Raw genomic sequence first — 23,597 nt, forward strand, 5'->3', positions numbered from 1 at the left:
GACCCGAGTGCAGAAAAAGCAGGCCACCACGAGCTTTATTTGCACCTCCTCGGGGCTGTTATTTCAGTCCATCCCTCCAGCCCTGAGCGCCCTGCGGCAGCACGGCGCGTGAAGCTCCCACCCCACGGGTGTGAATCACCCTTTGGAGCTGGGGACACGCGAGGGCAGAGCCCAGGGCCAGCCCAGCAGAGACACCCCGGGCCATCGGTGATGGCACGTCACGCTTACCTGGCACGCCATTTAGTCCAAAGGCTTTCTCCAGTTCAGCACAAACCTTGATTATCCAAGCTCGTTCCTTCCAGACCACAAAGCCCCAGAAGTATCTTTCCTACCACTCTTTCAATCCCGTATAAATCACCACCAGCATCACCCACGACAAACCTTGCTTTCCTTCCTGGAATCCCACCCTCCCAACCTGGATGCAGTCAGATTACTTCAAGTCCATCTGAGGTCTGTGTTCAGCTGAAGCCATTATTCCAACCCCTAGCACTCCCTCTTCTACCCACCAGCATGTAAAACTGCCCAATGTTGCCTGGAATACTTCTGATTTTTTATTTAACTCCAGGCCCTTCTCCCCATTTCCCAATCTAGAGTGCAGCACGGTCAGCTACTCGTGACCTGCAGCTTACCACGAAGTAGGTTGGTGGAGACTTCCCTTCTGCCAGCATTCTTGGTGGGAGAACCGCTCCCAACACCTCAGCTCCCCAACACCGTAGTATTTCCACTTCATGGAAAGCTGGGATCAAAGTGCATTGCAGCAGGTACCCCTTAAGCCAGTACTTCTTGAAGTGAGTCTGCTTAATAGGCTCAAGCTGGGTGAAAAACAGTCAACCCAGTAACCAATTAAAAGCTTACAGAGCATAAAGCACCTGGTTCAAGGACCGCAGGATCCCTGCTGACATTCCCACCACTGCCCACCGTGCAGCAATCAGACCATCAGAGGCTGCTGGCCTTTGAAGGAACTTGAGATTCCCGTCTTGATGGCTGGTACTACGTTAGTGCATCAACACTGCGGGCAGTACCCAGCCCACCACCAGGAAAAGCAGCGTTATCAAAGCCTTCCAGCCCAGGAAGGACTTGCAGCTTCATGTTCCTTTACACACGCGTGTTTGCACAACGCTACCAGCTGCCTAACATCCGCGACTGGCACTGAACTCCTGTCAGCACCTTTGATCATTACAGGAACACTTACATAACCTCAGAGGAACAGTATCACAAGCGTTAGTCACACTTGCCAGGCAGATGTAAGCCTTGCATAACAGTGTTTTATAATACCTTTGTGTTCAACAAGTATGTAATTATACCTTATCTAATTGCAATTAAACAACTGAAATAGCTTCTCACATAATTTAACAGACACCAGTTTTGTGGATGCAACAACTTTATTGGAATGAACATGTGCAGAGAAACTTTTACTTGGAAGCAAGCAACACATCTCCAGTTCAGTTACCACCCCTGAGGCGCAGCACGAGATGCAGGGTAGACTCCTTCTGGATGTTGTAGTCGGACAGGGTGCGTCCGTCTTCCAGCTGCTTGCCAGCAAAGATCAGCCTCTGCTGGTCAGGAGGAATGCCTTCCTTGTCCTGGATCTTGGCCTTGACATTCTCAATGGTGTCACTGGGCTCAACCTCCAAGGTGATGGTCTTGCCTGTCAGGGTCTTGACAAAGATCTGCATGCCACCCCTCAGGCGCAGCACGAGATGAAGAGTGGACTCCTTCTGGATGTTGTAGTCGGACAGGGTGCGCCCATCTTCCAGCTGCTTGCCAGCGAAGATCAGCCTCTGCTGATCTGGGGGAATACCTTCCTTGTCCTGGATCTTGGCTTTGACATTCTCAATGGTGTCACTGGGCTCAACTTCCAAGGTGATGGTCTTGCCTGTCAGGGTCTTCACAAAAATCTGCATGCCGCCCCTGAGGCGCAGCACCAAGTGCAGAGTGGACTCCTTCTGGATGTTGTAGTCAGACAGGGTGCGCCCATCTTCCAGCTGCTTGCCAGCAAAGATCAACCTCTGCTGATCCGGGGGAATGCCCTCTTTGTCCTGGATCTTGGCCTTGACATTTTCGATGGTGTCGCTGGGCTCAACCTCCAAGGTGATGGTCTTACCTGTCAGGGTCTTCACGAAGATCTGCATGCCACCCCTCAGGCGCAGCACAAGATGCAGAGTGGACTCCTTCTGGATGTTGTAGTCAGACAGGGTGCGTCCATCTTCCAGCTGCTTGCCAGCAAAGATCAGCCTCTGCTGGTCGGGAGGAATGCCTTCCTTGTCCTGGATCTTGGCCTTGACATTCTCAATGGTGTCGCTGGGCTCGACCTCCAAGGTGATGGTCTTGCCTGTCAGAGTCTTCACAAAGATCTGCATGTTTGCCTGGAAGAGAAGACGCACAGCTTTAGGTAGGTGTCCCCTAAGGGCCGCAGCCCGGCAGCCAGCAGCCCCCTGCCCAGCGCCCACCGCGGTTGGAGCCCGAAAGGACCCGCCCCGCTCCGTGACGTCACTGTGAAGGCCCCGCCCACCCCACAACGAGGCGGGGCCAGGTCCCACCCACCCCTTCCCACTCCAGCCCCGCGCGCCCGCCCTCCGCCATTTTGATCGAGGCCGTGGCGCCTGCGCGGCCGCCATTTTGCCGGCGGCTGGCCGGGTCCCCCCTTCCCTCCCTCCTTTCCGCAGACGGTTGGCGCTGGTGGGGGGAGGAGGAGGAGGGCAGGGAACGCCCCGGCCCGCTGCCCGCCCGCACCCCACCGCACCTCCCTCTCCTCAGCGCGCACACAGCCCTCTCCCGGCTACGCAGCCCGCACCCAACTCCACACAGCCTTCCCTTCCCCTTCACCCGCTGAGGCGCGGCTGTGCCCGGCCGCGCAGCACTCACCACAGGACCCGCAGGCACAGCGCACCGCACCCTACACTCAGCCGGCCCCAACTGCGCCACGGACGCCGCTCCCGCCCCTTATATAGCCTTCTGCGCCCCGCCCCTTCGCGGCGCGGATCACTCCGCCGCGCACTATTTCGCCGCCGTTCCGCCGGGCGGGCGCAGGGGAGCGAGGCCCGGCGGCGCGGAGGGATCAGTGCGCCGCGAGGTGATGCGACTCTGAGGGGCGGGCGGCGCGCAGCAAAACCCGGCCTGGAGCCAACGGAGCGGGGCTGGGGACTGCTGTGCCTCCCTCTGGAGACGTTTAATGAGGCTTAAAACTTCTGGTCAGCCTCACGGTTTTATTCAAGGATTTTATTCAGCCTCAACAGACGCGTCCCTTTTCAAACCTCCCTTGGTTTTCTTGCTGTGGGCACGGTGAGGGGCTGCTCCCCTCGGAGGCCTTGCCTGGAGGCTGCTGAGGAAAGGAAACACTTCTGTCCAAAAAGCTGCGTGGTGTTAGTGACGAAGTCTCCCATGTTCATCACATTGCTAAAGGGAGAGCAGTGGCAGTATAGCCTCCCCGTCCTGGGCCAGGAGCGGTGTGAGACAACACAAAGTGCTAGGTAAAGCCTGTGGGCAGGGCTGTGCTAGGCCCTCCGTGCTGCCACTGCCCCTGTAAACGTGCTCCTGGCACAGAGCAAAGGACAGAGAAACAAAACCAGGGTCCAGCTGTGCACACCCCACCACGGTGCTGGGACACCCGCTGGGCCCAGGCAGATGATGGGCAGAGACCACGTCAGGGCAGGGAGGCACAGGAGAGGGAACAACCTGGCAAGGGAAACAGGATGCGAGGAACAAGCGAGGCTGATGGGCTGACGGTCCCCATCCTGCAGACAGTTCATCCACTTGAGGTGTTACCACTGAGTATATGTATGTGCATAAAGTGGAGTATGTAACTGAGGTGTAATGGAGGTTGCAGCCTCAGGGGCAAGGCTTTGCCAGCTGAGGTAAAATCAAACACAAACAGAAATAATAATAATGATAATAATGCTTATTTATTACTGTGTTCTTGCTTACAGAGCATAGTCTTGTAGGTCTGTGTTGATTCAGTTGGCTCCTGTGCCATTGTAGTCAAAATATACAGCAATTCAAGGGCAAAGCTGAGAACAAAATGAGGCTTTGTTTGCAAATGGCTGGATGCCATTTGGTCCAATCCGCTTACAAAATCCTTCGTTTCAGTGCACCCAAAGAGAAACGCTGCCTACCGAAATGACGCCGCTGACACCCAGGGCTGCACACCAGTGGGAAGGGAGCAGAGACCCAGCAACAGCCTTGTGATTGGTTTGGGGGAAAACGGCCTGCGTTTGCCTGACACATGGAGCTTGTACAGGAGGGGAATGCTCTGGGGATCTTCCCAGCCTCTCCTGCCTTGCATTTGTATTAAAACTCAGCATTGCAATAGTAATCATAAAAACAAAAAAGCAGCTCAGACAGCCAGGTGGTTTATCTGAAAAAATAAATAAATCCACAAGTGTTTTGATTTTTGCTCAGAATCACGCATACATTGTAAGCTATTGAGCATGTATATGAACTAAATATTGAATAGACTTTCTGTTTTAAGAGATCTTTCATCATCTGAACTTGAAAAATAATGCTAAGCTTATTCTTTAGTTACAGAGTGTGCACTCTGGACTAGTCTGCAAATAGTTGAAAATGCACATGGCACTCCATTTCATGAGAAGTTTTATAACAGCTGTAAATTAAGATGGTACAGTGCTGTTCTTTATCTAATTTGGCTAGGCAGCCAACCACTGAGCACTGTGGGTGAATTTCATAGAATCAGAGTATCACTCCGGTTGGAAAAACCCTCTAAGATCATCTAGTCCAACCTTTAATTTGTACCTGAATTCTGAACCTTACAACCAAATTGCAGAGCAACACAGTCCAGAAGCTTCAGATTCATGTTGTGTTCAGACTGCAAGGCAGATGTTAGGCCCTAATGCAACCCAGTCCTTAAATATGTCTGGCAGCTTGCAGGAGAACAATGCTTTCCCTTGCTGGGAGGAGCTTTACCATGAGCACAGCCACTTCATGTTTCTCCTGCACCATCTTTGCAAGCAACCCCTTGCTAAGATTTCAAGATAAGCTTGGTGAACAGCAGGACAGCATTTCTAGCAGACCGTGACATATTGTACTGACAAATATTGATTTCCTGTGCCCAAAACACTCACACTTTGTGCCTATTATTATAAACTCTTCGGGGCAGGGACTGTGACGCTCCTGTACCCCTGTGCAGCCTGTATTCCAGACGTATAGCTGCTCAGAGAGATCCTGCACAGTGAGCTGCTTACAGCAGGGATCTGCATGCATACCAGTAGCACAGCCAAACTAACACCACTTCATAAATAGGTTTAACTACTCTGACAGGAAATGTCATTTACATGTGTCACGCGTCAGCAGTCCCCCACCAGAGGGAGGTGGACACGCTGTTGGTAACTGAACAGCTGGTAGGAAAGTAAAGCAGCTGGTAGCTGAACTGGGTAGATAAAAGCTGTTTTGAGATCTGCATGGGCTCAGGTTTCTGAGCTGTACCTTTCATCCCTCGCAGCTCTGATGACTTTCCCAGTCCAGGCAGAGCCGCGTGAGCCAGGCCAGCCCAAGATCAAAGCACTGAGGTGTCTCCTGAGAAGTCCGTACACCCTGCTCCAAGCAAAGCCTGGTAATGCTGCCAAGCCTCCAGCTGGCCCAAGACAGCCAAGGTGAGCAGATACCACTGAGCCAGCTCAAAGCTGGGAATCCACATAAGTAATCTCACTGAAAACAGACAGGGTGAAGGAAGTACACAAACTCCTCAACATTAAACAACTGGAGAACCCAGGAACACTTACCTGCCAGCTTCTGAACTTGAGTCACTTCCAAACTACTTCACAGTGAAGTCATACTACCAGGGTTTTCCTGTACTGAGAAGGCACCACCGATGGAGGCAGCTCATAGAGACACTGAAACTATTTTATTTATTTATAAAACCATAAATGACATTTTTTACTCAATTTTAGCCCCAAAAATAGCATTTTTCACCCCATTTTTCGCCGAGGGGGGGCACCCCAAAACGTTTTTTTTTTCGGGGGGGGATCCCGGGGTGGGTCAGGTGCTGAGGAAGAGCCGCCGGTAGCCGCGGTTGAGCTGCTCGAGGAAGATGTAGGTGAGCACGGTGTGGGGGCCCAGGCGGGCGTAGTAGGGGGTGAAGCCCTTCCACAGGCTGAAGAAGCCCTTGCGGCCGACCACCCGCAGCAGCACGTCCAGCCTGTTGCGGTGCTCCGGCTTCCCATTGATTGTCCGCATGTTCTGGATGCGCGTCTTGACGATGTCGACGGGCATGGAGGCGGCGGTGGTGACGAGCCTGCTGATCATGCTGGCGCAGAAGTGGCACAGGATGTCGTCGCGGAAATACCCGGAGTCGAGCAGGAACTGCTTGGACTGGGAGTAGGAGGCGAGCTGCGCCACGTTCACCACCACCGCCTGCGCCGTGGTGGGGACACAGCCCCTCCAGAGCGTGAGGATGCCTTCCTCCCGCGCCATCCGCAGCAGGGTGTCGAAGACGTTGCGGTAGCCGCGGCGTTCGGCCGGGGGCAGCCGGCCGTCGGCCGTCATGTGGATGAGCGCCACCTCGGCCGGCGTGCCCATGAAGGCACCGGTGGCCCCCGCCGTCATGCCGATGGCCGCCTTGGTGAGGAAGCCGGGGGGGGTCCCGTCGGCCCCCGTCAGGCGCTCGAAGAGGACGGTGTAGATGCCCAGGCTGGTGGTGGTGTAGGTGGCCTGGTGGAGGAGGCCGGCCGAGAGGCCGGTGTAGAGCCCCCGCAGCCCCTCGTGGCGCAGGACGGAGCCCAGGGCGTGGAGGCTGGTGTGGTACTCGCGGGTCTTGGCCCCCTCCCTACTCAGCTGCATGCGGTTCTTCACCAGGTCCAGCGGCTGCACGAACACCGTGGCGCCCATCCCCGCCAGCCCCCCGAACAGGAACTTCACGGCCTTGGGGGACGTTTTGGGCCTCTTGGCCGCCGCCGCCGCCATGCAGGGCCCCCCCGTTTACGAGGAGCGGCTGAGGGAGCTGGGCTTGTTCAGCCTGGAGAAAAGGAGGCTCAGGGGTGACCTTATCACTCTACAGGTACCTGAAGGGAGGCTGTAGCGAGGTGGGGGTTGGTCTGTTCTCCCACGTGCCTGGTGACAGGACGAGGGGGAATGGGCTAAAGTTGCGCCAGGGGAGTTCTAGGTTGGATGTTAGGAAGAACTTCTTTACCAAAAGGGTTGTTAGACATTGGAACGGGCTGCCCAGGGAAGTGGTGGAGTCACCATCCCTGGAGGTCTTTAAAAGACATTTAGATGTAGAGCTTAGGGATATGGTTTAGTGGGGACTGTTAGTGTTAGGTCAGAGGTTGGACTTGATGATCTTGAGGTCTCTTCCAACCTAGAAATTCTGTGATTCTGTGATTCTATTTCACAGAGATGGTAGAAAACATGAAGAAAAAAGCAGCCTACTAGGGAACACTGAGTCCATTTCACCACAGTAGAAAAGCACCCTAGATAACCTGAGCCTCAAACTCCCCTCGGGAGACAATTCCCCACAAGTCCTCACGTGGAATAGGCTCATCTACCTGGCTTCAGTCTTTTAAGGTCAATTGCTCCTTATCACTAATAGAAATAACCTGACAAGGGGCTTAGTGGTTAGAGTTGACCTAATGAATTAACTACAAAAGGTGCACAAGGGTCCTATTTCTGTCAGTCATTCTGTGAGGAAAATTAGTACAGAGCCTGTTAAAATAAATAAATGCCACAATGTCTTTTTTCTTTCTTTTTTTTTTTTTTTTTGGGGGGGGGGGGGGGGGGGGCTGGGGGTTGGGGCTCAGGTTTGGGACTCAGGGTTGGGTCCAGTTCTGGGGGTCAGGGTAGGGGGATCTGGGATCGGGGTTAACTGGTCTGGGGTCAACAGCCTGTCATGTTTTTGACAAAATGCTGTACTTTGTTGAACTTTGACCATTATAATATCATTAGAATACCAAAACACACCTCCATCCCAAAAGCTACCTGCCTCCAAGGTGCGACCACACTTCAGCTTACACTTTAAACTTTTCTAGTCTCTACCTTTAAAAGCAAAGTGAGAAAATTTCTCAGCAGTTGTAACAAAGGTATGTGTAACTAGATGTGTTAAGAGCATAGTGATGTTATGACTGCAGTCATGTTGTTTGGTCCGTTGTGGAACAGCTCATCCTTAAGCACGTGGCGCAGGGGGTTGTAAACTGCTGAGCAGAGGAAAAGAGGAAGAAGAATGCAGAACTAACCAAACCTTGAGACAATGCTGGTGGGACTGTGTCAAGGCCGGTGAAACTTTGCGGCTTGGCTTGTACCCATGACACTTGCATCTGGGAAAGGTGGCCAAAGGGCATCAGAGAAAGACAATGATGGATGAAGTAACATAGGGGATATTTTGGAAGCATGCAACTGGACTTCAAACCCCCTGCAGGACCCTGCAAGTAAGTCTTGGGTGAACCTTGCCATTCACAAACCTTATAACTAAGTCGCTGTTTCTATTGCAGCAAATTTCTTTAGATCATTGTGTTACCTGACTAATACTTAAACACTGAATAAGTGCTATTAAAATCATAATCTAACTTTGTTATTTGCTATAAAGGTATATAACAAATCCTTAATTGCTGCTACATTAGAGTCGTGTAAATCTAATTCTGCTAGCTCTTGGAAAATGTTTTTTTTCTGATTGGGCCAGGATGATTAAAGTATCACACAGTTCCAAGATGACATTTGTTTTATTAGTAGATCATGTAATCTTCTCACGCTTAAACATCAAAACTTTAAAGCTTTTTCCAAAAACTATAGGATGTGAAGACATACTACTTCTAACCCAACATCCTCAGTACACTGATTTTAAAATGTAAACAAAGGATAACTTAATTTAAGGCATTTAATAGCTGAGACAAGGAATGTGAAAAGCTGAATTACAAAAGAAACAATACAACCTGACATTCTCAGTAGAAGTTTAACCTTTCAACAACAATTAATACTTCACGTTCAGTTCTTTCCACCAAAAATATGCTGTAGTGGAGAAAAGAATATGCTAGGGAAACAAAAACAAAAAAGAGCACATTACACTTATGATACTTCTCTGAGAATTGTAATAACAAGGTTGTTTCTCTGCACTAGAATAACATAATTCCAAGTACAAAACTATTCAGAAGAAGACTGAAAAAAATAAGAGAGGAATAAAAGAATAACTCATGCCATAATGGTCTAGTCTCAATAGTTAAAGGGACTGACATACATTATGATTAATAAGGATTTTTATTTCTTCCAAATCTGTTACCTACCTATTACTGTGGTTGTTGGACTTGTGGTGTGTAGTGAATAGAATACTCTTATGCTATGCAGCTTCTACAGCTTTAGAGCACTCTTAGCAACGTCCAGCCACTGTTTGCACGGTTATTTTACATGGTTATTGTTTGCGTGATTACTTGGCATGGTCACTTTACCTTCTTTTTAAAATGGTGTATTTTGGAGTCAAAACTACAAAGGCCAAAGTTGCTAAGTGACCAAATAAAGGTCATACTTACCTTAACGGGACTGATCTTCAGTCCCATTCAGTCCTAAGGCCTGGAAGGCCCTGTTAGAAGGGGCAATGTTAAAGTCTTAAAAATGTGGTTGTAGATGGCACTCTTTATGTGATACAAGGGCAGTGATTGAAGTCAGTAACTATCTCCTGTGGATTTTTTTCCCACAGACAGATAAGGAAAGGGACATTTATTAGGAATGTACACCCTTCTACAAGAATAAAGCACGAGTGGATGTTTCTTTACATCACTCCCAATTACTTTAACCTTTAACACAACCCTATCACAGCTGAAGCTTCCTCTCATACATAAGCTAGTTCATTTATTGTTTTCTGTAGTATCTCTGCTCTGCAATGTTTTATGTAAAAAAAAAACTACCCAATGGAAGAAACAGGTCTCTTTTAAAAACCAGGAAATATGAGAACAGGAGGTTCTCAACCTCAACTAATGGAAAACATAATAGACTGTGAGGCAGCTTTCAGTAAGAACTACATCTGATCATAGCTGTAATGTTAGTACCTTCTCCAGAACTTTGAGAGACCTCTTCCTTTTGACTGCACAATTCTGTTGTTTCTGATGTGGTCCAGCTGCTGCAGTAGCTGCATTCCACCTTCAGCCTGACTGGTTTCTGCACTTTGTTCCACATTATATTCCACAGGTTCCCCTGTAACAAACAAGATCAAGAACAAAAATATGAACTCGCTCTCCATACTCACTGCATACTGACTGACAGACCTTGAAACCGATGTGTACAAGCACTGACTGACACCTAAGAAGTTTCACAGAATCACAGAATGTTAATGATTGGAAGGGACCTTGAAACATCATCTAGTCCAATCCCCCTGCAGTAGCTGGAACACCTAAGTCATGTCACACAGGAACATGTCCAGATGGGTTTTGCAAGTCTCCAGAGAAGGAGACTCCACAATCCCCCTGGGCAGACTGTTCCAATGTTCTGTCACCCTCACTGTAAAAAGTTTCGTCTAACGTTTAAGTGAAACCTCCTGTGTTCCAGCTTGCACCCGTTGCTCCTTGTCTTATCACTGGGTGTCACTGAGAAGAGCCTGGCTCCGTCCTCCTGACACTCACCCTTTACATATTTATAAACATTAATGATGCCAACCCTCAGTCTCCTCCAAACTAAAGAGGCCCAGCTCCCTCAGCCTTTCCTCATACGGGAGATGCTTCACTCCCTTAGTCATCTTCGTGACGCTGCGCTGGACTCTCTCCAATGCCAAGGATAAGTTGTTCCATCCCCTTAGCAGGGATGGAGGTGGAGCTGACCGGTCTACAGTTACCTGGGTCCTCCTTCTCATCCTTTTTGAAGACTGAAGTGACATTGGCTTTCTCCGGTCCTCAGGCACCTCTCCCAATGCCCGTGACTTACCAAAGATGATGGAGAGTGGCCTAGCAATGACTTTTATAAGAAAACCAGTATCTTGTAGTTTTTGACTTAAGATGAACAACATGAATGCAACATGCAAGAAATAATCCAGGAATTTCTTACTTACATAAACTCTCTTGGTTACAGCCCATCGTAAGGGATGCTGGACTATGCTCACACTGAATTTCTTTGGAATAATTCTGAAAGAAAAGCAACCCATAAATTGTGTTATACAATACACAATTATATTTTAAATGAGATTTTTGTTTATTTGCTTGCTTTAACAACTTGGCAAGGTCTACTCTTGTTCTGAGTTTATTTTTTACTTTTAGTATGACAACTTTCCTCAGCAATATATTTCTACCCCTCCCTCTCCAGGACATTCACAGACCTAAAGTAAAGCTGTAATTCATTTAGTAGACTTTAAAATATTACATACTAAAAGAGTAACAGCTGGTATGATACAGATAGAGATATATTTTTTTTAATTGGTGCTGTGAGAAATAACAGCCACTTGACAAAACAGACCCCTAGACATTAGACCTGCTCATGCACAGTAGTAGTCAATAGAATGACAGATAGATAAGGGGCAGAAGTGAAAAGTGTCAGAAGCAGGAAGTGAGCCTGAATATCAGAAATAAAAAGGTCCACAAACAACAGAATCTACGTGTATGCTTATTTAAAAGAGCGTGAAATAACTTTGTCTTACAGAGAAGATAATATAAGGATAGATTTACTGCCTCTTGATAATATAAGAATAAATTTACTGCCTCTTGATAATATAAGAAGAGATTTACTGCCTCTTGCACTAACCTCAGATTCAAGCAAGATTTTAAACTTTAGATGGCTTGAGATCTTTACAGTTCGGTCTCAGAGTAAGGAAGTGTGGTGTTTTTACCCCACTGGGCAGCTAAACACCACAACAGCTCTCTCACTCCCTCTCCTCAAATAAAAAAAAAAAAAGGGGGGGGGGGGGCAAAATATGATGGAAAGGGCTCAAGAATTGAGATAAGGACAGGGAGATCATTCAACAATTACTGTCACAGGCAAAACAGACTCAGCATAGGGAGATTAATATAATTTATTGCCTATCCCTAGCAGACTAGAGCAGTGAGAAACTGAAAACAAACTAAAAACACGTCACCCCCCATCCACCCTCTTCTACATCCTCTCCCCTGAGTGGTGCGGGGGAATGGGGGAATGGTCAGTCTATAGCACGTCATCTCTGCTGTTCCTTCATAGTCACTCTCTTCCACTGCTCCAGTGTGGGGATCCTCCCACAGAATGCCATCCTTCCCAAACTGATCCTGTGTGGGATTCCCACAGGCAGCAGCTCTTCAAGAACTGCTCCAGAATGGGTCCATACCACAGAGTCCATCCTTCAGGAGCAAACTGCTCCAACACGGGTCTCCCACGGATGACAGCTCCCCCCAGACCCCCTACTTCTGCATGAGCTCCTCTCCATTCACTGCAGCTCCAGCTTTCTGTGGCATCCTTCAGGCCATATCCACCTGCTCCACCATGGGATCCTCTACAGGCTACAGCGTGGAGATCTGCTCTGCTGTGGTACACCATGGGCTGCAGGGGAACAGCCTGCTCCACCATCGTCCAGGGGAACTTCTGCCCTGGCACCTGGAGTACCTCCTCCCCCTCCTTCTTCACTGGCCTTGGTTTCTGCAGGGTTGTTTCTCACTCCTCTCTCCCAGCTGCTTTTCCACAGCAGGTTTTTCTGTTTCCTAAATCTGCTTTCAGAGGCAAAACCAACATTGCTCACTGGCTTGGCTGTGGCCAGTGTCAGGTCCCTGTTTGGGGGACCTTCTCTAACATGGGGCAGCTTCTGGGCTCTGCTCACAGAGGCCACCCCTGCAGCACCCCTTCTACCAACGCCTTGCCACATAAACCCAGTACAGGAAGGAAAATTATCTTCAGTGACAGGCTGATGGTCCGTCAGTTCTCTTTCTTTGTTCAACTTCTACCAGTGCCCTTGGTAAGCAGAAAGATGCATAGGCTGGACTCCAGTCATCCTGACCACACAGCTGACTGTTAAAATTGAAGGCACACTCAGATTCTCCACAGTTCTCCAGCCATCTGGGAACTTCATGCTACTGAGAAAGTACAACAGCTATGGGTATGTTTTTGTTTTTCCTAAGCCTAATCTTTCTTCTTATTCTGAATACCAAAAGAAACCAAATGGAAAGCATGTAACAGATGCATCTCCTAAAAAAAATGCACACAAGGGAGAGATCATCTGCCCAAAATTTCATGCAGTACTGATGACATCTGATCTTTTACTTATCATAAAAACAATTTGTGACTGAACATCACTCTTGATATAACAGTGCCCTGACTAGTGCAAATGACAGGCACAAGTCATGGTGACACAAGCATCTTTTCTGGAGAAGGGTTACTCCCATGTTCTTCTCACCTGAATTGGTATTCACTGAACTGCTGATTCACCATAACTGAAGTTGAACGGGGAAGAGCTCAGGCTATGCCCTTCCACATTAGTTAACACAGTGTGAGGTTATGTCTGCCATCTGACACATGATTTCTCAGGGTCCAAAACTCATGATACTGTTTAAAGAGGAGGTAGATGCCCACAAGGCCATCTACACAGAGTAGTGTGTGGTGAGCAGCAAGTATTGACACTGAAGTCTGTATCAAGGTCAGCATCTACTGCAGGCCCATTATGGGGCCATATATGAAGAGGCATCTGAGGTAAAAGAACACAACTGGAGTCTTGAAATCAAGGTAAGGCATTCTTCAGGTTCATCTCTAAGAGGCTAAGCTTGCCCCTACTGTTCTTAGTTTGAGAATCAGATAAGCGCATGTGGTCTCTCTGTAAAACTCATCACATGACTAATTTTCATGAGCAGCAATCAAAAATGTTCTCTATCACAGATGCAAGAGAAAATAAAAATTACCTGAAGGCACTTTTATGCTTTCTATTTTAAGAATCAAGGACTAAACAAATGCTGTTGCGTTTTTCTGAATATTCTGCAGCTTACCATTTCAAATTCATGCTTTGCTTTAATTATATGGTGAACGCTCTCAGCTCCAGGTCTAAAAATAAACCAAATATTACAAAAAAGAAGCAAACATGTAAATAGCCACCTAGCTACTTTATTATAAACCTCTAGCTTATGATAATGTGTACCCTTAGTATATATTTGTACTCATATTTCAAATTTTCACTTAAAAAAATGAAAATACGTACACTTTACAGTAGAGAAATTTTCCAGTAGGGAAGCTTTCTCTAGAAAACCAAAAAGCACTTAAAGACAACAGAAGTGTTAAGTGACATAGAAAAGGTGATGAGCAGTGAGTTGAGAAAGCTTACAAATCATACAAGGTTATTGACATAAAGAAAAGGGCTGACAGCAAAGTATTAGAGAGGATAAGAATTTTACAAAGTCCAAGTAAGGAAAGGGAAAGTGGAAAGGGACTTAGCATTCACTGTCTCTCCAGCGCAAGCAACATACCAATTGAATTAATGGGAACTAGGCTCAAAATGAACAAGTGAAGGAGACTTTTCATTCCTACAGTAGATGACCAGTGGAACTCCCTGATTAACAATTCCCAAGATCTTTAAAATACGAGTAAAAAATGGACGTGGCTGCCCTATTAAATGGCATTGGAACCTGAAAGCATATGATAAGTCTTCTTCAAACAAGGGCAATACTGCTTAAATTCTTTCATCTAGGAAGAAAATGAAAAAGAACAATGGGGCAAAGGGCTACACAGCAATGATGTATGAGGATGGTCAATGGCACATTAAAAATATTTACATACACCCTGGAAGAATATTTTGTAGTCAACTGACCTGTTGATACATGATTTTGGGTATGAAGTCTCTGCTTGACCTTCAACTCTTCTCCTCTTCACTGTTTCTTCCATTTCAGTACTTTCTGACATCTCATTTCTTCTCTTGACCTTCAAAACATTGCAAACTTTGCATCGGTAACATTTGATTTTGACTTTTCTATTTTATAACAACATTCAAAGTTAATATACATTTAAATTTAGCAAAATTGTTCACGTGTATATAATGAAAACAAACATACAAACAGATTAATGAATAAACTACTAGCTTCTTTATTCAAAGGGTTGATAGGCAGAGAGTCCATCCAGAAAATTATGCTCAACATTTTACAGATCAAAATTGTACTTTAAGGGCATCATATTTTCTCTGTTTTTAGAAGAGTGCCTTGATTTTAGTAGGAGTGTAATTCTAACAGAGACAGTGGGATTTCTTTGGGAGAATTTGGACAGGACATCTTCACTAACTCCATCTTCAGATACATATCCATATTGAAAACAAACCTATCCTGAGCTCTCATTAAACAAAAGCATTCCAAATTAGTTTAACTTTCTTGTTTATGACATATACACTATTTAGGAAACAATTATTCAGAAATGACCTCATACATTGAGGATATTTGACAGGTCAGTTCAGACTTGTAGAAAGTACACTTAACTAAAGCCAGGAAGGTGCTGAGGTCCTGAGGCAGGACTTCATTTAAAGTCCACTGGAATTCACCTGACTTGAATGATTTTAGCTGAGAACTGAATGCCAACTGAAAATGCCTGACTGGTACCTAGGAACTGGAGAACTATAGCATTGCCTATATTTAAATCCTTCTGGCTGTAATCTGGAATTTCTCTCTCTATATATATTCTGCTTCTCCAGACTGTTTAAAATATAACTCAAAACACACACACACAACTTACAAGTTCATAACTGTCGTTGTTTACTTCTTTACCTGTAACAGAAGTATTACAAAATTCAGTAAATATATAATATACACTGGAGTTTCTTTAACCAACGTAAAAGCACATTTTTGCATTGTACCTCACTTTCTGAGAACAAAGCAGACTATGCTGGATTTGCATATGATGTGCTGAAATTGAAAAACTGTAAATACAACTCTAGAACAGTTGTAGAATTAGAATTCCTGCCAATGAATGTCACACGTTGATGGCAATGGGGACAATTGCTATTCTTGAAAAAGTGGAAGAAGCCTTCAGAAGAGAAGAATGAACTTTAGAACTGTTAGCGTCACGCTGTGACCTGGCATCAGATAGAAGATGCAAGGACATCTGGAGCATAGGCTCAAGAAAATATTGACCATCTAACCTCTGATGCATAGGATCCATACATGGTTTCCTGAAGAAAAATCCCTGTGAACAGAAACCAGAAACATTGGTGCCTGAAATTCATGGCATGTAATGCTGCACATATTTTTAGAATAGAAATGTTATACAAATATCTGGGGAGAGCAATTAAATACTGGAATAAGTAAGGTGTACAGGGAAGTGAGTGAGTTCTCCATGTTTAGAAGCTTTTACATCAAAACATGTTATGTTTGGCAGGGGATGTTACAACACAAGCAAATGAGTGAGATTAAGAGAACACTATTTCATTTTATAAATGAAAGAAGACTAGAATATCTAACTAGCAGTTGTAAGACCAAAAAAAAAAAAAAGAAGATAAGCTTTCCTTGGGGACCAGTAACAAGTTAGAACAAGAAACTGTAAGAATAAACACTATTTTTTCACAACAGAGAAGGATAAATATGTCCCACAGAGACCTTAGCTGGGGCCTGAGCCTGTTCAGTGAATTCATAGAAAATGTGGAAAATGAGACACTTGTGAGGGGACAACATTTACTAGTTATACAAAAGACATTACCATTATCACTATCCTTATTTGGAGAAACAAATGCATTATTTCTTCATAAAAACAACAACAAAGAATGTGATGAAATGGCAGGTGGAGTTCAATGTCAGCAAGCATAGTAAAGTACAAGGAATTAAAAAATGCTGTCCACATACATGTACGGGCTGCAACCCAGCTACTGACATTAAGCAGTGAATGTTGGGAGCCACTGGTCATTACTTCATAAGAATATTAGCTGAAAAGTCAGCAGTGGCTGAAAAGGCAAATAGAAATCCAGTCAATTTTAGCAAAGTAAAATAAAACAAACGAGAATACATTGTTATTCCCAATTTCAAATCTATATTACAGTCATACTGAATGCAGTTTTACTCCCCCAACTTTAAAGGTATAGTAGACATAAAGGGCAGAGCAGAACAAGGTATTGAAAAGCTTCTGTTCGAGGACCTCTAAGCACACCTGAACTTTTCAGTTTCACATAGAACATAACTGAAAAGCCATAGGATACGAATCCATGATGAGAACACAGAAAGGGAAAGTGAATTGTTATTATTGCACCTACCTCAAATAAGAAGAAAGGGGCATGAAATGCAATGATCTAGCAGCAAGTGTAAAAACAACCAGCAGGACTTTTTCAGGCAATGCACCCTGAAATTCATTGTCTGTGATGCTGCAGTGACAAAATGGAAAGGAAGGTTCCAAAAGCAACTTTTTACGTTCAGGGAAAAACAGTTCATGAGAACAAATAGAGAAACTGACTTGCGAAGCCTTTCCAGTGTGAATTGATGGAGACTGGTGAGCTGTCCTGCAAAAAAGTATTTTTGTATGCACGGGGATTTACATACTAACCCAAAGCATCTGTTACCAACCACACTCAAAGGCTAAATTCTGGCTAGCTGGTTGTTCAGTCTGAGCCAGGATGGTTATTCATACAGCTTCAAGCTTGCTCCTCCAAGCCTTCAATATGTTTTGTACTGTGGTAGTTGATGCTTTCCATGAAGCTGTGACAGGGTATGTCGTTCCTGTCATTTTGGAATGGGAGAATATTTGTTCAACAACTCAACAGTTCTAAAAAGACCTTCAGCTTCACCATGATTTTAAATACGTCCTCAATACTTTTGAGGATAAGAAGGAAATTCACTGGAGAAGTTTCAGGATCTGCTCTATCAGATCCTGAGTTAGCAAAAAACTAACCCAAGATACTCAGCTTCTTAAAATCAGCCTGAGATAACACAAAAGAGAAAAGCAGCCTGCAGCAGCGATTCTACAAGCATTATTGTAGAGAAGTGAAAGCTAGAGGCAGCTTCATAAGCTTTTTTTTGTCTGATGGGAAAAGGCGAAGAGGAATCTATCAGTGAAGACAGAAGTATTTACCTTCTGAGTATGCCATGGGCAAGATCTCCAGATACTTTTTTTATTATTATTATTACTTTTTTTCTGCATATGCTGCTAGAAATCTTCCTGTTCAGATTCCTATAACTGAGCTGGCAAACGTCATACGTAGATGTATGTATCTGAAAGCTGCAGCAGAATTACTTCACCAGTGTTTCAATGACAAAGCTAGCTTCAGTGTAGAAAAGTATATTTTTATTTAAGAGCAATAATGACACCATGCTGCAACATACTCATTTGTTTCCAGAAATTATCCAAACATAATCATACAGACTTACCAAAAGATAAATGTTGCTGAAATGAGTTGAGTTCTAGATACATGGTGCAAATGTAGGGATAAGGCGAAAGATGTACATTTTTGTGTTTGAATCTCATTTTTGATACTCTCTCCCACTTATGCAAATCTGAGAATGATGTTAAGACTTAGGAACCTGGCACTAACATTTTAAAAGTACAGGAGTCCTGAGAATGCCTTACAAGCTTCAACTTGGAATGCAAGGTCATTAATCTAAAAACAATGCAGAACACCCTTCTGAAATCAATTATTTGGTGAAGGCAACAACTGAGGTGAGTCCTCAGCTAATGTAAAAAGTTGTGAAGCTCAAAGTAACTACAGATCTGCAAAGTACTGGATATGAATGCTGAATTAAGTAATGCCCGACATATTCATTGAATCATTTATTTTTATGAGGCTGAAAGGATACAGGGAAAGACAGTGAAGTGGTCTGTAGAAAATGGATGTAAATCGTCAAGATTTCCAAGGATTACTCGAATTGCTTCCTGGAGATAGAGAAGATGAAAAAAAAAAAAAAAGAGGGAATTATATTAGCAATATAACCACAATTCCATTGTGAAGTACAGTTTCAAGGTTTAATGTTTTTCAAGTTTCAAATTTAAAATAACCTTACATTTTGCATGAGTTGTGGAAAGCACATTCTAGATACATACAGCTTTGCTTATCCTTTTTCCCTTCTTCTCCCTACTCTCTCTGTATCACCTTGAGAGCACTGCAGTAAGACTAACAGAAGTTGACGTGAATGAACATCTTCTTTAATGAACATAGAAACACTTGTTTTTCTGAAGGACATGGACTTTTAAATTTATGAAGTTTCCTTTTTTCAGCAAAACACATTTGGTATTTATTTATTTCAAAAATAAGAATATTCCTCTTTCTCTGAATGCTGAACTGATTCAAATTAAGAAAGAGGAAACTAACGGATGACCTCACTGCTATCAACAGCTTCCTCATGAAGGGGAGCAGAGGGGCAGGCGCTGATCTCTTCTCTCTGTTAACAACGACAGGACCTAAGGGAACTGCATGGAGCTGTGACAGGGGAGGTTCAGGTTGGCTACTAGGTAAAGATTCTTCTGTCTGTATCCAGGCAGTGTTTGGACAATGCTCTTTTATATATAGTTTAACTCTTAGTTTGCACTAGGTGGAGTCAGAAGTTGGGCTTGATGATCCTTGTGCATCCCTTCCAACTCAGGATATTCTATGATTCCAGTTGTAACAATTCATTTACTGAGAAACTGTAATTCAGCCCCAGCAAATCCCTGTTTTACAAAAAGGAAGCTTTTTTTTTTTTTGGTATTATTGTTAATTTTATTTTTCAAATACGACAAATAATAACAATAATTTCTATATCAAAATCAGCAAATTGTCTTCAACAATATTTACAATACTATTACCATACTCTGAAGATTTTTTAAATTCAGTAATAGGAGTATTTTTTAAGTAAGCAACATATTTGCCTCATTTCCTTGGGAATGAAAGGGTCTTTTTTCTGTCTTAAATATGGAAAAGATGAGGGGATCTCATCAGCTATGACCAAGCATGGTTGCAAAGTAATGGCATCAATACAAGAACATCCACTGGTTGCACTGGCTCCACCGTTAGGACAAGAGCACATGTAATTTGGCATTAGAAAGAAAGCACTCTGTCAATCCAGTTTTGCCACAGCTCCTGAAAAAACAGGAGTATTTCACAGCTAATGAAGCCTAAGAAGTTAAAAGTAGTGGTCAGGTCCTACAGCAAGAGTGAAACCATGGGAAAATTCTACTTCAGCATGAATCTGAACAGGAATCAGAACGGAATGGTGTGTAACTAGCTTCACAAACATGAGTTTCCATTTATCCAATTCATTAGCTTATTTGAAATATTGCAAATGAAAGCATTACTTTTTTTTTTTTTTTTTTTTTTCCAGGCTAATTGTGCATTTTGATGAAATTATTTGAAGTATTTTTTCACCCTTGCACTTTCCCAAGTTCTCCATTATTCTAATTAGAAATGTTTCATTTAACATGATGGACACAGCCCGTAATGAATAAAAGATTTACACAGCTGAACATTCAGCTAAGGCCCCATGGAGGACCTGCTTTATATCCTAGTCCTACCTCTAACTCCTTGACAGCACTTTCAGCGTTATCTAGTTCAGAAGCACTGTGAAACAAACAGAGAGAATTAGTCCCACCCCAGTCACAAAACAATGGAATTACATTCATTGGCAGAGTTCAAATGACAACAGAACATCACGAACAAGGCATATTCTCACTACATTGAGGAAACAGCAGGAATTTGAATTCTTAAAATATTGTTCCTAAAAATTATATTATTTCAGAAGGATTGTTTCTTTTGATTTGTGTCCATTTGTATACTGTGTGCACATAGACAGAACAGATAAGAGGTCAGATCTTTTCAGTAAATCCCCACTATTATGATTTCTTTTTGACAAAATGGCCTCAAACTAACACTTCTGTCTTCCAACCTATCCATTCTACATTCTACTCAAGAGACAAAAAGAAGCCATCAAAACTTGTCCTTTAATTTCATCCACAATGCAGAACCGTTGAAGAAATGGGCTTCGCATCACTGAAGTAGGGCCGTTTGATGCTGGTAATTGTGTGCTGCCTACAGCAGACTTTGCTCTCACAATGTTAAATACATCTTTTGTAAACTATCTTCTCAAACATTGCTTGCTGTACACAAAGGATGTACACAGAGAGATTATGCTAATAGAGCCATTGGTTTTTCTTATTTTATTAATGTTTATGAATACTAACATTTATACTAACCTAGTCACCTATTAATATGGTTTATCAGAAGTTGACAGTAACGAAGTATAAAGTTTCAGACCAAGTTTCAGATATACAGAACACTCCTTTGGCAGAACACAATCTATAAACACCTGGTTTTGAATGCTATTCTTAAACACAAGCAGTAATATCTCCTTTTGCTAGAACATCTTAAACTTCAATGATTAGAGCCCACAGCCTCAAGGATTGAGTCCCCTCTCAAATTAAAACCTCCAAAAACTTTTTGAGTTAGTCAAGGTTTTGTTCACTCACAAAAGGATCTGTTTATCATATCTACACGTCTAAATTAGCAAATACAAGCAGATTCCTCCAAGGCAATAGCCTCAGGGAATATAATTTTTTCACCTTTTAAAGATCAACCTCCTTTCTTGTTTTACATCTTCCCTATCTGACCAGAGTAACCAGCACACTGCGATTAAGTTACTTCGCTGTCTAGTAACTGTAAGTTCCTATCTGAGGCTTACCACACAACCATTACCTCCCGCAACTCTTACTCCTTCATTATCCTCTGCACACCCAAAGGCTATTTTCCTTTCTCTTCCTTGAATGCCAGCAACACTGTCAGACCAAAGTACTATCCTTTCACTATCATTTCTCAGGCTTGTCACAACCATACCTTCTATAAATTGAGAGAAGCAGTTATCAAAGAAGTTCCTCAGTTCCTCTACCTGCAGGAGCAGCATGTTGTTGTTTCAAAACAACAGGTTTGTCTTAAACATTTGAAATAAGAGTGGCAGTGGAAAGGGAACCTTCAGAGAAAAAAACACTGAGAGTAAAAGAAACTACTGCCAGGTGCCAGGAAGAGTTTCTTAAGACTGTATATATCCACATGAGTGCATTATTGCAAGACCAGCAAAAGGCAACTTGCTAACAACTGACAGCCTAATAAATAAGTACACTGAGTATGGAGCTCCAAGGTTCTACAGCTTCTAAATTTGATTCTATGATTCTGGTGGATAATATTGGTGGTAGGGGGACAGTTGGACCAGATGATCTTGGCGATCTTTTCCAACCTTAATGATTTTATGATTCTAAATTAAAAACAAATTTTCAAAATACTGGCAGTAAAAAATAGACTATTTTTCCAATGAGGCAAGAAATCCATACAGGGAAGTGAAATACGATGGTTTTTTATGGCTCATGTTACTCTCCCATGCCAATGCTCAGTGTGTACAACAAACTAAAGTGCAACAGCAGCTTTAAGTGACAACTTTCATAGTGGAAGAAGGCAAGAAATGAGGAGCCCCCAAAATTTGTATCGAGGTTCTCATATTAACTCAGTTCTACATATGATTATCAAGCTGCAGGTTGACTTTTCAGCTTTAACTTTCTTACCTTTTGAAGCTACCATAACGGATTTTAAACTTATACACAAGTCTGCCTGCATGAAGAAACCTTGTTTCAGGCAACATATATGTAAATGGTTTTAATGACATCTTTTTCTTCCTCAGTGTCAGCCTAGGGAAGCAAAAGAATTAAAGGTAAATTATTAAAACCCTTAACCAGATTTCATTCTGTCACAGTAGAAGAAAAGATTACAGCTAGTGGGGACGGGAGGAAGAGGGTGTCTGGCAAAGGGCAGGAGCATGGAGGGACGGCCCAGCACTGGAGGTGGTTCTGGAGCAGAGTGGAAGGAAGGGGCCTGCGGAAGATGCCAAGCCCAAAGCCCCCCTGCCTGCTGAGAGGGGAGGCACCATCACCCTCCTCCTCCTCCTCACCCTCCCTGCTGGCCTGCTAGGCCAACAGGCTGCCACAGGCCCCTCGGGGATGCCACCTCCACCTGCCCTGCCAGGAGAGCTTTCCGCAGGGGACAGGGGCTGTCAGCCTGCTCCCGGCTGCCAGAGGCCTGTCAGGCACCACGCCGGCTCTGGGCCAGCAGCGGAGTGAGGGGGCTGTCTGCCCCGGGAAGGGGCTGCGCGGTGCCCACCCGTGCCCTCGCCTCGGAGAGCAGAGCAAGAGACAGAAGCACCCGGCCCGGCAGCCTCCCTCAGGTGCCAGCAGGCCTCTTCGCTGCCGTCTGCTCCAGCGCCACCTCGGCCGCAGCTTTCGCCCGGCCCGGCCGTAGGGGCCTTGGCAGCGGCGGGCGGAGGCGCTGCGGGGGCCGGGTCGGAGCTGAGGCCGCAGAGGAGCGGGCGCCGGGGCCGCCTCCCGGCGTGAGGTCCCTCAGGGGGAGGCGATGAGCGGTGCCTGGCAGGACGGCCGAACCCCAGAGATTACAGAATCCCAGAATCATCTAGTTTGGAAGAGACTTCCAAGATCACCCAGTCCAACCCCTGACCTAACAAGTCCTCCACTAAACCATATCCCTAAGCTCTACATCTAAACGTCTTTTAAAGACCCCCAGGGATGGTGACTCAACCACCTCCCCGGGCAGCCCATTCCAATGCCTCACAACCCTTTCAGTAAAGTTCTTCCTAATATCCAACCTAAACCTCCCCTGCTGGTGGGTGTGTGTTTGGTTTGTCAGCCAGCAATTGTCTACAGGTGCAAGGCTTTTTTCAACCATAAAGAGAAAAATTCTCTGAAGGAAAAGTGAGTACTGAGAGTCCTAAATATCCCCAGGGTTTGAGGAAAAAAAGACATCAGATATT

The 23,597-nt window shown here is 44.7% G+C and overlaps 4 protein-coding genes across 5 annotated transcripts in view; 1 reads left to right on the forward strand and 3 right to left on the reverse strand.

The window, feature by feature from the left end:
- Window positions 1-1,363: 1,363 nt before the first annotated feature.
- UBC (ubiquitin C) lies at window positions 1,364-12,470 on the reverse strand. 2 transcript variants are annotated; one of them, XM_035340747.1, is made up of 3 exons: window positions 12,464-12,470; window positions 2,767-2,770; window positions 1,364-2,366 (listed from the first exon to the last, which is right to left on the reverse strand). In XM_035340747.1, exon 3 carries the CDS (start codon window positions 2,358-2,360, stop codon window positions 1,443-1,445), a length of 918 nt encoding a protein of 305 aa, XP_035196638.1. In that variant the 5' UTR covers window positions 2,361-2,366; window positions 2,767-2,770; window positions 12,464-12,470; the 3' UTR covers window positions 1,364-1,442. The 2 variants fall into 2 exon arrangements, with proteins under 2 accessions (XP_035196638.1, XP_035196637.1); XM_035340746.1 differs by lacking the exons at window positions 2,767-2,770; window positions 12,464-12,470 and adding an exon at window positions 2,866-2,946.
- On the reverse strand, window positions 5,984-6,927 carry SLC25A11 (solute carrier family 25 member 11). The gene has a single exon (XM_035340745.1). The coding sequence runs from the start codon at window positions 6,913-6,915 to the stop codon at window positions 5,992-5,994; it is 924 nt and encodes a 307-aa protein (XP_035196636.1). The 5' UTR covers window positions 6,916-6,927; the 3' UTR covers window positions 5,984-5,991.
- MAJIN (membrane anchored junction protein) lies at window positions 8,670-22,992 on the reverse strand. Its single transcript, XM_035340748.1, has 11 exons — window positions 22,950-22,992; window positions 22,342-22,517; window positions 20,308-20,353; window positions 18,618-18,693; window positions 18,192-18,317; window positions 15,577-15,608; window positions 14,669-14,778; window positions 13,854-13,908; window positions 10,973-11,045; window positions 9,981-10,125; window positions 8,670-8,971 (listed from the first exon to the last, which is right to left on the reverse strand). Exons 2-11 carry the CDS (start codon window positions 22,440-22,442, stop codon window positions 8,926-8,928), a joined length of 810 nt encoding a protein of 269 aa, XP_035196639.1. The 5' UTR covers window positions 22,443-22,517; window positions 22,950-22,992; the 3' UTR covers window positions 8,670-8,925.
- Window positions 22,993-23,182: 190 nt separating this feature from the next.
- Window positions 23,183-23,597, forward strand: part of LOC118175032 (apelin receptor A-like) — a 5,977-nt gene continuing 5,562 nt past the window's right edge. The window contains exon 1 of the mRNA XM_035340894.1: window positions 23,183-23,242. Coding sequence (XP_035196785.1) covers window positions 23,183-23,242 — 60 coding nt within the window. The remainder of the gene's footprint in view (window positions 23,243-23,597) is intronic.

The sequence above is a fragment of the Oxyura jamaicensis genome, chromosome 15 (genome assembly GCF_011077185.1).
Source record: "Oxyura jamaicensis isolate SHBP4307 breed ruddy duck chromosome 15, BPBGC_Ojam_1.0, whole genome shotgun sequence".
NCBI classification, from domain to species: Eukaryota; Metazoa; Chordata; class Aves; order Anseriformes; family Anatidae; genus Oxyura; species Oxyura jamaicensis.